General features: G+C 46.4%; 5 protein-coding genes across 5 annotated transcripts; 3 read left to right on the forward strand and 2 right to left on the reverse strand.

The window, feature by feature from the left end:
- Window positions 1-60: 60 nt before the first annotated feature.
- On the forward strand, window positions 61-1,566 carry RPC53 (Rpc53p; the record flags this gene model as incomplete). The annotated part of the gene is made up of 1 exon (XM_018882231.1): window positions 61-1,566. The coding sequence occupies one exon, from the start codon at window positions 61-63 to the stop codon at window positions 1,564-1,566; it is 1,506 nt and encodes a 501-aa protein (XP_018736628.1).
- A 953-nt stretch (window positions 1,567-2,519) lies between these two features.
- AWJ20_5111 (uncharacterized protein) lies at window positions 2,520-4,367 on the reverse strand (the record flags this gene model as incomplete). Its single annotated transcript, XM_018882232.1, has 1 exon — window positions 2,520-4,367. One exon carries the CDS (start codon window positions 4,365-4,367, stop codon window positions 2,520-2,522), a length of 1,848 nt encoding a protein of 615 aa, XP_018736629.1.
- A 4,221-nt stretch (window positions 4,368-8,588) lies between these two features.
- On the forward strand, window positions 8,589-9,428 carry SLC1 (1-acylglycerol-3-phosphate O-acyltransferase SLC1; the record flags this gene model as incomplete). Its single annotated transcript, XM_018882233.1, has 1 exon — window positions 8,589-9,428. The coding sequence occupies one exon, from the start codon at window positions 8,589-8,591 to the stop codon at window positions 9,426-9,428; it is 840 nt and encodes a 279-aa protein (XP_018736630.1).
- Window positions 9,429-10,082: 654 nt separating this feature from the next.
- NRK1 (ribosylnicotinamide kinase) lies at window positions 10,083-10,622 on the reverse strand (the record flags this gene model as incomplete). The annotated part of the gene is made up of 1 exon (XM_018882234.1): window positions 10,083-10,622. The coding sequence occupies one exon, from the start codon at window positions 10,620-10,622 to the stop codon at window positions 10,083-10,085; it is 540 nt and encodes a 179-aa protein (XP_018736631.1).
- A 2,860-nt stretch (window positions 10,623-13,482) lies between these two features.
- RAT1 (ssRNA exonuclease RAT1) lies at window positions 13,483-16,461 on the forward strand (the record flags this gene model as incomplete). Its single annotated transcript, XM_018882235.1, has 1 exon — window positions 13,483-16,461. The coding sequence occupies one exon, from the start codon at window positions 13,483-13,485 to the stop codon at window positions 16,459-16,461; it is 2,979 nt and encodes a 992-aa protein (XP_018736632.1).
- Between the last annotated feature and the right edge of the window lie 1,012 nt (window positions 16,462-17,473).

Here is a 17,473-nt window from a genome sequence, read left to right on the forward strand (position 1 = left end):
GTGAAGCTTGAAAATATCGAGCGAGGTGCGATAAAAATATAAACAAAAGAGATAGCAGCCATGCCTCCAGGAGTGCCGAAAAGCGGTAGTGGGGATGGTACAGCCGGTAACGGAGCCGGAGCCAGCAGCAATGGCGAGACTCCTCGCCGGTTACAGTCGCTGAGCCAGAGATCCGGAGCAGGACTTGCCAGGGGAGGTGGGGCTACTGGCGCAAGAGCTCGATTTGCCCCAAAAGCAGTAGCCAGAAGAACCAAAGAAGAACGAGATTCTACGGCACCACAGGAGAAGATAGAAGTCAAGCCGGCTGTATCCACTAGCAGCAGTTCGAGAGGAGGAGGAAGAGGAGGTGCTGGGCCCGGTGGACGAGGAGGTATCAGTGGACGAGGAAGAGGCCGTGGTCGGTTTGAACCAGTGGTATCAGCAGCAGTGGGTCCTTTAGCAGCTCCAAGTGGAGTTGATCCACGAGGATCGAGATTCTCATCACCTGCTGTAGGAATTGGAGCATATGGCGGAGGCAGTGGTGGATCGAGGCCGTCGGCATTTGGATCCGAACTGGCATCAATGGTAGCACGAGTGAAATCAGAAACTCCAGGAGTCAGTAGTGGATACAGTTCACGAGCGTCGTCAGTTGAAGTCGAGGAAGATCGAATTGATATGACAGAGAATTCATATGTCGATGGGGCATTATCAGAATATTTCCCAGTAAGATTAGACAGACGACGAGAAGACGATGAAGACGAGGAAGAAGAAGAAGATGATGAGGACGAAGAAAACGAACAAACAGGGTCTGGATCTATTAAGCATGAAGATGAGGTTGATAGTGAAGGTAATTTTCAACCCAAAGTGAAATCAGAACCGACTGACGATTATACAGAAGCAGCTAAACTGCTGGCGGCCAAAAAGAACAAGAAAAAGAGTTCTAACTCCGACAACAAAGCCAAGCGGTCTGAAGCAGCTATTTTCCAAGAAGAACAGCTCAGAGAACTGCGACGAATGACCCACGACCATAAAGTGATTGCCAAGGAGTTTAATATGGACGGCAAGCAGAAATCCACCAGTCCTACAGGCGAAGATTCCGAGTTAGACGGACTTGAAGAGATCGAAAAGAGATTGTACTTTTTCCAATTCCCTATTGTCATGCCTCAACTGATTCCACGAGAAACCCACGACAACAGGCCCAACGAGAAAACAGAGCCTTCTCCTGAAGAAGAAGAGGATGACGATCTGATTGTGGTTGACGAGAAACTCAAAACCCCACCATCAACCGCGACGACAACGACAGCATCCATGAAACCCTCTGTTGAACCTGAAACGGCGAACAGTTCCTCGTCCGTGATCGAGGGCGACCTTCCTGAGGGATTAATAGGCAAACTGCGGTTACACCGGTCGGGAAAACTGACTATGGTCGTGGGCAACATCACCATGGACGTCTCGCAGGGCACCGAGTGCAGCTTTCTACAGGACGTGGTAGTCATGGACCCGGACGACAAAAATGCATATTTAATTGGCCAAGTCTCGAAGAAAATGGTCCTTTCTCCCGAGCTTGACGACGAGTCTCTTTTATAAACAATATATATTCCTGTGCATGTTCTTTGGAGGGACTCTGCCTCCGGCGGCTGGGGCTCCGCCCCAGACCCCGTGGCTCCTCTCGCTGCGCTCGAGTCGTTACGTCGACGTCCCAGGAGCTCCGAGAGGTGGCCAACAGAGTCGAGGTCCTCACTGAGTGAAAATAGTGGAATAAGGTATTATCTCGGGCTGAAACTTCTGCAAAGACACAGCACCTTCATTAACAGCAACAACAATTATAACTTGCAAGGGAGCTTTAGCGATGGTATCACATGTATAATCCCGAATCGCTAGCAAAAAGAGTCAGGAATCAAGAGAATTTCTCAGAATAGTCAAATCTCGGTTTAGTATTTAAGAATACAGTTGTTAACAGAATCTTCAGGAAGAACAACGAGAACGTAGAATTCAAATTGAAAGGAAATCAACAGCCAGTTCCGAACGTTCGTGTGACCTTGATTTTCTACAAACTGGAAAGAAATGATTTGTTTATTCTGAGATGAAATTCGCGTACAATATCCAGGATTTGACATTCCACTCCAACACATCATTGCATGACAATGAACATGCAATAGAGAGTTTCTAAACCATGAAGTGTTGGTTCATACAAATTCAACTTTGAAATGAAATTGTCCAGACCAATACCCCAGACCCTCACTCTCTACTGGCATTTAAGCAATTAGCAGGGACTGTCTCATACGGGCAGCTGAGATGCCAGAAATGTTACCATAAATATAAAATTAAAATAAATAAAAAAGGGTGGGTCTTTATTTCAAACAAATCCATTATCTTTTTAATCAATCAGAAGAAATTTCAGTGTCCTGGTTCCCGATCTTAGTTATAACACCGCCGGAGTAGCTCCCGCAAAGCAGGACTAACGGGGTCTGGGGCAGCGCCCCAGCCGCCGGAGGCAGACAGGAAAAAGGCGTAAGTCATTAAATTAGCGTTAAATATCGTCAAACCAGGTGAGTGGCAGACCACTTGTCGTAGCACCGGAAGGAGCACAGATCCCGTCGGAATGGGAGGTGGTCTTGGACACCTTTGAAGTTGGCCCACCACTCGAGGACGTAGCCGATGCCGTGGACCATTCGGCGTTTACAAATACCACAGGTCACGCCGCTATCTCGGCTGTCGACTCCTTGTGATACGAGCTTTTTGATACCGGGGTCCAGGTCCCACAAATTGATTTCGCGCTCAGAGATTACATGGTGGGCGACCTGCACGAGACACAGCTCGCTCAGAGACTGTGTTTGGCGGGTGGCTTTTAATGCAAATGAAATGTGAGCTGTAGAAGTAGCAGTCAGAATTGGTGGATAGCTGCTGGTGCTGGCTGTGGTGGGGTCGGAGGAGGTATTAGCGGAGACGGTAGGTGGTCGTCTTGGAACGGTGGATGCTGGCGGTTGAAGAAACTGATTGGCGTTGAAGGTGAATATATCGAGATGGTCAAGTTCAAGCAGCTCAATTGGTAGATAAGTGAGGTTGTTTTGAGCGATGGAGAGGTTGACGAGCCGTTTGAGTCGGCCAATGGATGGAGGAAGTTGTGCGAGTTGGTTGGCTCGCAATGACAAAACTGTGATGTTGGAGATGTTAAACAGCGCACTGGGGAGTGTTTTGATATTATTTCCATTTAAGAATATATGGAAATCAGGATCACCAGAGGACGAGTCCGAGTTTAAGAGAACCAGGTTCTGAAGATCGCCAATTTCCACGGGTACTTCTGTTAGATCCATGTTACTAAGAACTATTTTAGAAGCCCCCTCGTCGATGGCGTTGGCGATGATTTCTTGGGCTTTGACGAAATGCCCGTCAGCTATGCTGGTGAAACTTCCTGCTCGAGTATATGATTTATGACGTTTAATGGGACTAGCCAGTGATGAGAATGGAGATGCCAATGTAGGTGAGGTAAAAGATGATTTTGACACGGGTGGCGTAGTAGGAGTTCCAGTTCCTCCGTTGAACGATGATGTGCCCACAAAAGTGACACAACTAGCAGAACGGGAATTCGACGTTCCCAAACGTCCACTGTCTACAGGTGGATATGCGGATCGTGATACCGAGCCAGAACCAGAACCAGCTGCTGCTGCTGCGGATGCCAATGAGTTTACAAACGTACGAGCAAACGGTCCAGATACAGAAGTTATTGAAGGACCATTAGCAGATGACGCAGTTAAACCAGATAAAGAAGTGAAAACAGATGAATCCGACGTATTACTATCGGGAGCATATACTGAGGGAGATGCGGGTCCAGGAGACGAGGCGAGATCGACACTAGCAACAGAACCGGATGTTGAACCGACACCGAAGAATCTCTTTTTCCTGGGTTGATATGGGATATCCTCGCTGGTCTGCATATCATCAGCAGTTTTCTGAGTCAACTCGAAACTCGTATCAATATCGTCTTCATCAGTATCCAGACCAGGCGGCAGAGGAGGCGAGCTGCGAACCTCCCAAATCTCGGAAGCCGGGCCCTGGCCATCTGTGAATTCGTGAAATCTCTTATTCTGACCGTCTATTAACGATTCAGAAGTCGGGCAATCGCGTTTGCGTGTAAACGATAACGACGGATCTAATGATAATGGCAATTCATGGACTCTCTGTCGCGACGACGATGTCTGGCTATGAGAATCCTTCACCCGGAAAGCAGAATCTGGTCCGCGGTCCCCCGAGCCTGAACCATTTTCTTTGCTTGAACCATTTCCAGTACTATTTTCAGTACCATTGCCAACACCCGAGCCAGCAACTTTGTCCAATTCAGCAGCTCCAATGCTGCCCTGGTGGTAAAAAGGTAGCAATTTCTGTGACATTAAGAGCTTGTTCCCCTTCGGATCGCGTCAATCACGCGTTCGACTGGCCTGTTTAAAAGGCCTCTGACCTGGTACGGACTGACACTCGCGATACCACTGATCCACTGAGTCCAACTGACTAAAAAAAACTGAAATCCCGCGAGCCGAAAAAGAACTCCCCTCGCCAAAATAAACCACCTGGAACGTATCAAGCACACAAACTCCCATCAGTCCCCCGAACCTCGAATTAAACCCCCGTCCCGGTGCAGCAAGGATCCACGCGACGGACCAGCATCCCGACATGCATCTCGCGTGATGCCAACGGTCGCGCTGCATGCGGGGCCGGGGGGCCCTGGTAGGGGGGGGGGCTCGGGTCGTGCCTCCGGCGGCTGGGGCTCCGCCCCAGACCCCGCTGCTCCTCTCGCTTCGCTCGAGTCGGGCGTGGGGGTGCCGGCAGCGCGGGTTCTGAAGAGGGGTACGGGCGAGGAAAAAAACGTGCCGGCGGCCTTGTTCTCGGAGGGTGGTTATAACACATAAGCCCATGGGCCGACCACATTTAGACCACCCCACACCCCCCTCCCCCCCCTCTAGCCCGACTCGAGCGCAGCGAGAGGAGCAACCAGGGTCTGGGGCGGAGCCCCAGCCGCCGGAGGCACGACCCGAACCCCAGTATCAGGGCAGCCGCACGGGCTATTAAGTGTTGCATGAGGGAGATGCAGGGCGTGATAGGACAAATATCAGAGTGAGAGTGATTGATTCGGTTCATCAGAGGATGGCGAATGGAGAACGTGAACTGATTTTGACGCCGATTTAGCGATATCCAGGAGATCTAGCGACTCGACACAAGAACTGCACAGTTGCAAGTGCACTGACCGACCTCACTATCGCTGCTGGTGGCGTATTTGCCAGGCTCGGCGGCAGTTGACACCTGATCTTGGTTTGCGACTGCTGTGTTTGGCAGCAGCCCGAGAGGTTTGTTTAGTGTGATTTTGTTTCAAAATCTGAAAAACAGTGAGAACTGATTTGATAACTGGATTTGGAAGTTCGTTTTAACTGGTCATTTCTTAGTGCGAATCGAAAAGTGCCGTTGATTAGTTTGGCCAGTAACGGACTGAGTATCATCATTTGCAATGGGCATTCCGCTGTATACCAGAAAGAGAGACGTTTCACCGTCTCCAGTGCCGAAAAAACGTCCTCGAGTCTACGATTCGCTGGCGGCTGGACCAGATGCTCATGGAGTCCATGTTTCATATGTGTCGCCAGAAGCGTCGAATGAGGTGACCAGCAGCAGCGGTGCTGCTGCTGCTGCTCGTGATGCCTGGGTGTTTCACAGATATAATTTAGACCATCAGCAGACTGAACGACTCAGAAATCGAGCAGTGGGTTCAGATGAAGGTTGGCTGGATCTGAGACGACGGCTCAGCCAGCAAATGCATAGACTTCACGAGTCAAACAGCCATGATGGTAACGAGTCCGAGCTGACAAGTTGGGATTCTAGCCGTCGTAATGGTACTGGTTTTGACAGTGACGGTGAAGGAGATGCTGAAGGTGACACTGAAGGTAATACTGAAAGTGATTCTACTATTAATTTTGGTATTGGTAGTGGTAATATTGAAACTGATGCTGGTGCTGGTTCTGATAATGGTACTGGTAACAGTGGTGGTAACATTGCTAGTACTAGGGATTCAGATCGTTTGGCTGATAATGGACAGCTTCGTTTGTCACGATTATTTTCACGGGCATCAAGTACAACGTCGTTGCTGCCTCAACGGTACTCATCAAATCGACTGTCGTCAGCAGCAAGTGGAGTTCAGAGGACACAGTCATCATCGTCAACAGCCGAGGCTGCGGGTGACAATAATTCAAACTCACTTCGAGGGTTTTCTTGGAGTCTGGGTCTAGATCCTCCCAACCCGTCTTTTGTAGAATCAGGAACAGAATTACGTCGCACCAGATCTATTCATCGGGGCGACAGACGTTCTCGTATGCCGTTTCTGACTAGGAGTATCAGTCCTCGTTCTATAGCACCACCAGAAATTGAACGTTCTAATCGCACTTTACGTGAGTTACGAGATATATGGACGGCAAGCTCTTGGGATAGTAGTCCTTCGAACGCTGGTAACATTGATTCTAATCGTCCAGGTACAGATACTAATGGTGCTACAGAAGGTGCTGCTGAGGGGATTTCTACTGGTACAAGCAATAATTCACAACTTAGTTTCTACTCTGCGGGTCAGACAGTGACAAATCCTCCTTCAAATCCATATAACAGTCTGTCGGTACACAGAGATTATCTTCGCAACACAGATGACTCGGGTTCTGCCAGTAATGTCCACAGCAGCAGTAGCTCCAATATCAATTCTACAAGTAATGCTAGCAGTAGCTATACCAATGGGGGAAATAACAATGGCAACACCAGTGTTAATTCCAGTGGAAGGACGCATGGAGTGACTCTTAGTGATGAAAGTAGAACTGGCGATAATGGTAATGATAATGGTAGTGTTCGAATCACTGATATTCCATGGTCAGACCGATTATCCGCTACAAGAGGACTATTGCACTTTTTAGAATCGTCACGACAAGGGACCAGTTCGGTGTCTGGTGTAAATGAGTCTTACAGAGCACGTCCACCACCACCGCCACCTCCATCACTGCCATTTCGAAGTACCAACAACCATCGAACCCCGTCTATCAGACGACCTTCAGCATTACGGCATAGTTTGACCGATTTCGGCATCACCAATAGCAACAGCAACGACCCTGACTCATCGACACGAGCTATTGACCAAACATCAACATCAACAACATCTACTACATCTATTCCATCATCTACTACATCATCTACAACAGCAACATCTACTCCGTCATCTTTACTTCCCATATCAACAGCTTCATCTACATCGACATCGATGCTGGGGTACCAACGTGGAGCTGCAAATTCACCACCTCGATCGTCGACTGGCGGATTGTCGCTTTCACATCGGCCATATATCATCACTGCCAGTACAGGTACTAACGAAGACAATGCTCCTATCGTTCAGTTTCGACGACAGCGGCCGCAAGTCCATTTCACTAATCCTGTAGCCAACACGGATGGGTACTCGCCGAACCGAGGCAGTGGCAGTTCATCAAGACCACGACGAACACCAAGCCCTGCTCCGAACCCATTACGAGAGTCCAGTATCGACAGCAGATTAATTGCCAACCTGCCACCGGTGCTGCCACCTCGATCAGAAATCGCAGCACCTGGTGTCAACTCGCCCACCATCACGACCTCTGCTGCCAGTCTAATATCAGCAACTGCCCGAGAAGGCTCAAACAGACGGCGTCTGAGCACGTTATTGCACAATTTGGCCCGCGTGACCCATCATTCCACTGCCTCTGGCTCTTCTGCTGCTAATTCTGCTACTTCAACTGGTGCAAATACGAGGCGTATTGCTGCCGGTGCTAATGATGAAGATGACGGGACTGGCACGATTCAGTTTGACCATGACGACACCAACACCAACAGCAGTACTTACAACAATCGTAGTAATCACGACAACGGTTCAATAGCGAGCAGAACTGACGACAGTAGCATTTCTGGCGACTTGGACGGAGGAACCGACTTTGACCGCGATGGCAATCCCGATCGTACCGACTCGTTCACCGAAGACATGGAAAGACTTCTGTCCGCTCAACGAGGACTACGGTCCCGATACTCGCTCCTTCCCGGCTCAAGTCTTCCCACAGGCCCATTCTCATTCCGCAACCTGCCACTATCAGACTGGGCTCGACCAGACTCGATCCCCCAACGGCCGCTCGTGTCCATCGACCGGCGAATCACTCCCTCAACCACTGCACTCCTCCCCGAAGATGACGAAGACAACACAAACTCGTCCACCAACCACCAGCCACGACGCTGAAAACTCCCCAATCCCTTTATTTATTTACCATTCACTCCCTATTACACAGGTCCCCGCGTGCCTCCGGCGGCTGGGGCTCCGCCCCAGACCCCGCTGCTCCTCTCGCTGCGCTCGAGTCGGTTCCGTCCACGGTCCCAGCCAACTCCTGCTTCGCAGGAGCAGCGGGGTCTGGGGCAGAGCCCCAGCCGCCGGAGGCCGAACCCGTCACCCCTGAAATGCCCCCAACAAGTGGTGTGGGTTAGGGTGGTGAAGTTGCAGAAAACGAGAGAGATCAGGCCAGTGGGTAGAGATTCGGTGGAATATTTTCAGATCATTCGGGAGAAAAAGAGATTCAAAGATGGTTGAGGCGGCAGCTGTTTTGAAGCATGGGTCGCGGGGCGTAGCGGCCGCCCTGGTGCTGGGGTTTTTTGGCGTGATTAAACCGTTACAGTTCTACTCGCGAGTGCTGGTATACCTGCTGCTTATCGCTGGATGTGGAATTTATGGAGCTTTGGCGTCTATTGTTTTGACATTGGCTGGTAAACAAGGACTTTCCCAATGGACTACTGCTCGTGTGTTTTATACTTTGGCCAGATATATTCTGGGAATTAAAGTAGTCATCTCGAACCCTGAGGCGCTTAAGACACGTCCGGCCGTGTTTGTTTCGAACCACCAGTCGGAACTCGATATCCTGATTCTGGGGGCTACATTTCCTCAGTACTGTAGTGTCACTGCCAAGAAGGCCCTGAAATACTATCCTTTCCTTGGCTGGTTCATGACTCTCAGTGGATCGGTGTTTATTGACCGTAAAAACAGATCCGACGCACTCAAGGCGTTCGACTCGGCCGTCAAAAAAGTCAATCGTGACAAACAGAGCGTTTTCATGTTCCCTGAGGGAACCCGTTCTTACTACCAGGAACCCGGTCTGTTGCCTCTTAAGAAAGGTGCGTTCCACTTTGCTGTACAGGGCCAAGTGCCTGTTGTGCCGTTTGTTGCATCCAACTACTCCAAGTTCTTCTCGTTCCAAAAACGCATTTTCGAGAAGGGTACCATCGAAATCAAGGTTCTCGATCCTATTGAGACTAAGGGCATGACTGCTGCCGACGTTAATAGTTTGTACGAAAAGGTCCAGACCAGCATGAAGGAGACTGTTGACGAACTTGGCTACGGCTCGCTGTATAATGACAAGCTGAAATAGACTTTGAATAGTGTTTGTAATGTGGCTGTATTTGCCTCCGGCGGCTGGGGCGCTGCCCCAGACCCCGGTGTGCTCGCTTCGCGAGCCCGTTCTAGGGGTCCCTGTCTTTCTTGTGTGGTCAAGTCCCGCCAGTGACATGTGATTTCGTCGCGAGAAGGACATCTGGCGTAAGGTATCCGCCTCCGGCGGCTGGGGCGCTGCCCCAGACCCCGTTGTGCTCGCTTCACGAGCGCACCTCGCGACGGACTTGTATTTCTTGTGAGGTCAGATCCAGCGAGTCGAGTCTCATGTGGTTTCGTCTGGTAGATTCTGTTCAGTGACTCGATTCCTGAGAATGGTAGTACCAGTAATACCTTCTATAAAATACATACAAATATGTAAACATTCTAGGTGCAATAGAGGCCAATAGTGACCAGTCTTGATAATCTCTGGCACAATTGACAAAGTCTATTAGTGTATTATTCAAGTGTCGAGACACCATATATCACAACCACCAGCTCTAGTCAACAAGACAACATCTGGCTCGTTCAATTTGCTTGCTATTAACCCAAAGTTCGGCAAAAACTCTCTGTATCTACCAACCATTCAGACCCAGTGATGAGAGAAGCCTTAAGAGAAGCCAATTCCCCAAGTATTCCCACAAATACCGTCTCACTACGAATCGGATAACGAGTCTGAGGTCAGTGACTCTCGAAGAACGTTGATGGCCCATGTCAGGATATCTGGCATAGCTGTAACATCCTGTCCTGGCATGTGTAAATCAAGGTCTACGGCATCGGTAGACAGTGAATCTGATTCGACGTCATCATTCGCAAACAAGTGTTTGTGATACTGCACATAACTGGGCCATACAATGTCTTCAAAATAGCCGGGTGGATCCTGCCAGAATCCATCTATAGTTACGTATCCTGCCCGAGCTTCTCTTCGTTTTTTCAGCTCCTCATACGAGGCTCGAAGGAAAAACCGAACATCAAATTTGCGTGCTACTGGACTGTTGTCATGGTAAAGCATGATGCCGTCTACAAACACAAATCGATACTTGTCAGTGAGCTTACTGGCTATTACTAGCTCTCGAGCTTTCTCTAATTGCTCTTTGCTCACATGGTCCGGACCAATCTTGTTTTTCTCTTCTTTGGATATGTATTTACCGGGAGTTTCGCCTGTCTGGTGAATATCGTCTAATACCTCTGCCATGAGATTCAGGTCAAATGCCTCGGGACAGTCCCAATTGGCAACCCCTTTTTCATTAACAGGAATTTCTTGGTCTGCCACATAGAAATCATCTTGGTACACTAGTATCGATCCTGGAAATAGATTTCTTAATAATCTTGCCAGCGTCTGGACTTGGTTAATATCTATCTACCTGCTTCCGACCATAGCGATTTTGCCTTTTCTATGACGTTTTTTGAGATAGGTCCCCCAGACTATGGCACGATCCTTGATCAGACTGTTCATTAGGGACAGCAAGGGACAGCAAATACTTACACTCTTGCCAGAACTCGATGGTCCGCTGAGTGAAACAATCTTAATTGGTTTCGTCATGGAATCTCGCCAAACTGTGTCCCCCTGTCTGATATGTAATGGGTAGGGGTCAAGATTAATGTTTAATGTTCGATAATAAATCTGTATAAAACCGTTGGCGCCGTTGCCTTGATAGTGGTTGCCAGAGGAACCGATAATGCAACATCTCCCCTTATCCAATACTCACTGAACTCATGAAGCACACACATATAGCAGTAGCTCTGGTTTTACATTCACCCAATTCTTTATCCCCTCAAATCACACCATTTTTCTTTTGACAGTATTGTAACTATGAGCAGCTCCAAATATGGAAAATCATAAATTATAAATATTTGTTCACAGTCTAACCCAGCAATAAACAATCAGGAATCACGCTCTTGATATTCAATGCATATAAAGGACATCAGTATGTGTAAAAGAGAGTCAACTTGATTATGTCGTGATAATTACTGTTTAGAATCTCATCACACCGGATCGACTATGTAGTTGACTCGACATGGGCTTACCCAACTATGTAGTTGACTCGATATGGGCTTACTCGACTAATATCTGATTGTGCAGAGGATTTGGCATGGATGTAGTTGACTCGACATGGGCTTACCAGGTTCATAGCTGACCTGTCTCTATTATTCATAGTAGAGAAGAGTAGTGCCGGTCGTTTTTCAAATGCCAGAAATATTCTTGATATTTCAATGGCTAGTGATGTCCAATATGTTGAAAGCTAGAATAGCCAACCTGAAAAGTCTGCCATTTAGGTAGATATGAGAGTAAACCTTCTGGTGAAATGATGGGATGAGACTCGAAATTGTCTGAATTGTGTATGACTTATGTATAGCATCGTATCATTACTAACGACTAATTTTACCAACTTGTTTATTGCCTATATTCGGTTCTCAGTAATCTAATCATTATGTAAAATTTATTCTAGCTGATGGCTGCTGAGAATGGTAAGCTCATTCTCATGATTGATTTCTCCTGTAGAGAAATCGAATCAGAATGCAGAAGAGGTTTCCATAGTTTTTTGAATCCTTCTGAAGCTTGTTGTCGGGTCTACTTCTAGAAATATTGAACTGTGGTTTAAAAGGCTCGCTTTTTACCATCTGACTGAAAGCGAAAGGATGTGACATAGCCTTTGACTATCGGCGCGATAGCTCAGCATTTTGCTGGGCAATTTGGTCAAAAAACCAAGGGAATGGTTCCCCGAAACTGCCTTCGGACTGAGCGGTACTCATGAGTCTCGGCATTAAACGAGCAACCATTCCAGGGACAAAGGCTTTGAGAAGTCGGTATATATAGTAAATATTGGTCAACCAGAATTCCTTCGCCTTCAACAGGGTTTCTCATCAGTCAATAGTAAGTCTGCATTCGAGACGAGAGAGGTCAAATTGTTGTCAATGTATGCCTTGCCTTGTCAATGACTACTTTTTCTAAATTTGTCTGAGAACCAGGGATAGCTCCCATATCTTCTAAACTTGACTGAGGGTTAGACATAGTTCTAATATTCGCCCTTATTTATTTCTAGAGTATACGACCAAATATTGGGATCATTCTCTCAACTGTGAAGTAATCTGGAAGAAAATAAAAATCAAATGTATAGATATACTAGATATAGAAGTGAACACACGGCACGCAGAATGAAATAGAAACTAAAGTGTAAACAAACAACACACAGAATGTAATAGGGACATTTAGATGTAAACAAACGGACAGATACGGCAATTAACAAATGGTGTACATTACTGCATGCAGGTTTCCCAGCAGCCGAGACTCGCTGTAGCCGATAGTGGCAAAATCAGGGGGAGCTGCAGCTCCATGAGAGTATGAGTGAAAAACGGCTGGAATCAAATAATAGGTTCCAATATGAATCAAAGATGATTAACTCCCGCCAAATCTTCGAGACCGCATGGCCTAAGCAAATAACACAAATCTGCCATGTTCTACTTTTCCTTTTCAGTATATCTAACCATTTTTAATTCTTTGGTATTGACTCCCAATTTTTTTAACAAGTCGCTGAATTTGTTTGAGGAAAGAGAAAAAATTCCTCACTCGTAGAATCAAAGGGTCCCCCGGAGACAAGATTTACCAGGCCAAGTGAGCCTCGTTAAGTGAGGCGGGATGGGGCGGGGATCTGCTAAGAGCTAGATCACGGAAGCTGCTTCTCAGCGTATCTTCAGATATTGCATAACAGCATGTTTTTGATGCAAAAACCCTATTATTCTCTACAAAATATATCGGCAAGTATGACATTTTTTAGTATCAGTCGAGGTCGCTAGTTCTAGACTGACTCGATTAATTATCTAAGACAAAATGGGGTAAGTAATGGTCATAAAGCTTTTATAAGAGGAGCAAATGATGAAGCTGAAACTAACAATCTTAAAGTGTTCCCGCATTATTCAGATGGTTATCAAAGAAATATCCAAAGATTATCTCTCAAGCGGTTGAAGAACCTCCCATTGTTATTAATGGAGAGGAATATCCGGCAGACTACTCTGGTAAGAATCCAAATGGAGAATTAGACAATTTATATCTGGATATGAACGGTATAGTACATCCCTGTACGCATCCGGAGGGCAGACCCCCTCCTGAAACTGAAGATGAAATGATGCTTGAGGTCTTCAAATATACAGACCGTGTGGTCTCTATGGCCAGACCAAGAAAGATTCTTATGATTGCTGTAGATGGAGTCGCACCTAGAGCAAAGATGAACCAGCAAAGATCGCGTCGGTTTAGGTCTGCTCAAGATGCTCGTATTCTCGCTGAGGAAAAGCAACGTGCTATTGCCGAGGCTGAAGCCAGAGGTGAAATTATAGACGAGGCCATTAAGGGTAAAAAAGCTTGGGACACCAATGTTATTACACCGGGTACTCCATTTATGGATATACTGGCGAAATCTTTGAGGTACTGGGTTGCTTACAAACTCAATAATGACCCTGGTTGGAAGGATGTAAAAGTGATTATTTCCGATGCATCAGTCCCTGGCGAAGGTGAGCACAAGATCATGGAATTTATTAGAAGTCAGAGAAGCGATCCCGCACACGATCCTAACACGAGCCACTGTATTTATGGTCTGGATGCTGATTTAATCTTTTTAGGACTCGCTACTCACGAGCCTCATTTTAAGATTTTGCGTGAAGATGTATTTGCACAAGACAGCAATAAACGTAGAAAGAATAATAATGCATTCGCATTGACGGAAGAAGAAAAAAGGAGAGAGGAAGACGAAGAAGCGGTGGAAAAAGCAAAGCCAAAACCTTTTATCTGGTTACATGTCGATATATTGCGCCAGTACCTGGAAATCGAACTAGATGTGCCTAGACTACCTTTTGTCTTTGATATTGAACGAGCAATTGACGATTGGGTATTTATGTGTTTTTTTGTTGGTAACGATTTCCTGCCTCACATGCCTTCTTTAGATGTACGCGATAACGGTATTGATATTTTGATTGGCATTTGGAGACGGTCTCTGCCAGCTATGAAGGGATATATGACATGCGACGGACAAGTTGATCTTTCTCGTGTTCAGATAATGATGAGAGCTCTTGGTCAACAAGAAGATGGCATTTTCAGAAAGAAGCGGGAAGGCGAGGTTAGAAGATTGCGTAACGAAAAGAAGCGTAGAATTGAAAATGATCAGAGAAGGGCATATATGAATCAGATGTCAGCACCACCACCTGTGGCATTAAGTAAAAATAGGGGAGAGCGAGCACCAATTGCGCCGCTAGATAGCATGCCTCTATATAGTACATCTGGTGAGAGCGTTGGCAAAACACATATGTCAAACAGTGATATAGTAGCCAATCGAAATGCGCTGAATTTGGCTAATATGGCCAACAAAACGGCTGCACAAGAACTCAAAGCGAAACTTTTATTAGACGGAATAGATTCTGGAGAACTTGAGAAGTCAAAAGCAGAACATATAGGAGATGAGGAAGACGCTGGCAATAAAGGAGAGGTTGATAAAGAAGAAGGAGACGAGGAAGATGTTGAAACTCAAACTCCTAATGAAGAAGATGTTGTGGTTGCTGGTCAAAAACGTAAAGCTACCTCACAATTGCAGAAGCCGACCACATCCGGTTCTGGACAAGGTGAAGACGAATTTGATGAGCCTGAAGACAATATCAAGCTGTGGGAGCCGGGTTACAGAAACCGATACTATTCCAACAAGTTCCATGTGTCCGAAAATGATACAGAGTTCCGTAAGGGTGTTGTCAAAAAGTATATTGAGGGAATTTGTTGGACACTACTATATTATTATCAGGGATGTCCTTCGTGGAACTGGTATTTTCCTTACCACTATGCTCCTTTTGCCCAAGATTTAGTAGATCTAGCAGAGATTGAAATAAAATTCGAGCTAGGGGAACCTTTTGCACCATTTGAACAATTAATGAGTGTGCTACCGGCAGATAGCTCACACACTCTTCCAGACATTTTTCATCCTTTAATGAGCGATCCTAAATCGAGCATTATAGACTTTTATCCGGTGGATTTCCCAATTGACATGAATGGCAAAAAGATGGCTTGGCAAGGAGTGGCCCTGTTACCGTTTATTGACGAGAAAAGACTCTTGACAGAAGTACAGGCACTATACCCCCACTTAACTGACCATGAAAGATATAGGAATGGAAGACGCCAGGAGGTACTATTGATTTCCAGCGCGAATAAGCTATACAAAGATGTCAAAGATAGGTTATATGGAGAATCGAAAACATCATGTGTTGAATTCAGATCAGACAAGGGAAATGGATTAGCTGGCCTCGTTCGCCGAGCTCCGGGTATCCAACCAGATCGGCCACTTGCTTTCCCTCTAAACACTGGTGATATGCCTAGTTTTGATCCCGATATGTCTCTAGTTATGGAGTACTCGATGCCTGAGTTGGCTCATTACAATAAAAGTATGCTTTTGACGGGAGTCAAGCTCATTGATCCAGTTCTTACCTACGAAGATAAGGAAACTATAAGAAACGGTCCAAAGAAAAATATGTTTCATGGAAGAAATAACAGAAACGTGGAATACAATACAGTAAAACCACATCCAGTTTCCACTGGTATTCAAAGAAGTGGCGGTTATAAGTATTTCGTTTCCAATGGCACATCAGATCAGCGAGACCAACATGGCTATGGGTCAGGTTCTAGAAATGGATACGGTCAAGGTGGATATAATAGCAGTAGCTATAATGGAGGAGGTTATGGGGCGCATGGTGGATATGGTCGAGGGGGATATAACCAAGGTGTCTATGGCCACGATAGATATAGCCAGGGAGGATATGGACAAGGTGGATACGGAAATAACGGTTATAATAATGGCGGATATGGCCAATCAGGTTACGGCCAAACTGGAAATTCGCAAAGCGGGTATGGATCAGGATACGGATACGGATACGGATATGACAGAGCTGCCAGTCAAGGGGGCAGTGGTGGCTACGGTTATGGTAGAGATAATAATCGAAATGGTTACAACGACAATAGATATGGCTACAATCAGGGCCGTAGCCAACCTCATGGCAGATATTAACGTATAAATATATTAATTAATTATTTGTACTATGAGGTACTCACTTCCCCAAGTTCTCTATTGCGTGTATTCGGTGCTGCTCAAATTATTCTAGGTGCTTCAGGGTGCTCAGGGACTACCTGCTGTTCGTTCCATACTACTACTAGTTGGCAGAAGAACAACTGTTTCTTCCTGCCAGTAATCCTTATTCTTAAATTATTCTTGCTTTAGGGAGCTCAGATTAAAAGAGACTACCTGCTTTTCGTCCCATACTACTACTAGTTGGCAGGAGAATAACAGTTTCTTCCTGCCAGTTTTATACCAGTCAATAAGCCGGTGAATATACCAGCCAAGAAGCCGGTGAACATGGTCAATGAGCTGCTTGCTACTTCGGGATTATGTACCTGCTCTAGGGAACCAGCGTCGTAGACTATTACAAGGCACGGGCCAATTGGTGACCGATCGTATTCATCCACAGTATTGACTGTCTGCAGATCCAGCCCTTCGTTGACAAGGGTAAGAGCAGCTACATTACTATCCGGAGTAGCCTGGTTATCTGGCTGGTAGTTGACTACTTTAAGCGCTGTAGCATAATCTCTATTGATGTACTTTTGTGGCATTGGTGCAAGTTTGCCACAGGAAATTTCAGAGGATGACGACACGAGCTCCAAATTTGCAGAAAATAGGGTTTTCAATCGCTGTTCTATTTGGAAAGTATTCATTTCCAGCTGTCGCTGATAATGTTGATCAACTTCGTCGATATCAGTATATCTGTGAATTATATCTTCAAGCTTTGTATATTCACATATAGGGATGTCTGCCTGAAAACCACATAAGTAACTCCAGACGAGTGATGCATTATGTAGTTGATGGAACTCGCTCGACGAAAATGCGGCAAGGTTTTGCCACTTATCCATCGTAATGGATAAGTCTTCATCAGTAATTGAGGCTAGTCTGATGGCTACCGAGAACGGTAGTGTCATCAGAACAACTGATTGTTGCTCCTGAGACAGAGAATCAGAATACAGAAGAG

The sequence above is a fragment of the Sugiyamaella lignohabitans genome, chromosome D (genome assembly GCF_001640025.1).
Source record: "Sugiyamaella lignohabitans strain CBS 10342 chromosome D, complete sequence".
Lineage (NCBI taxonomy): Eukaryota > Fungi > Ascomycota > Dipodascomycetes > Dipodascales > Trichomonascaceae > Sugiyamaella > Sugiyamaella lignohabitans.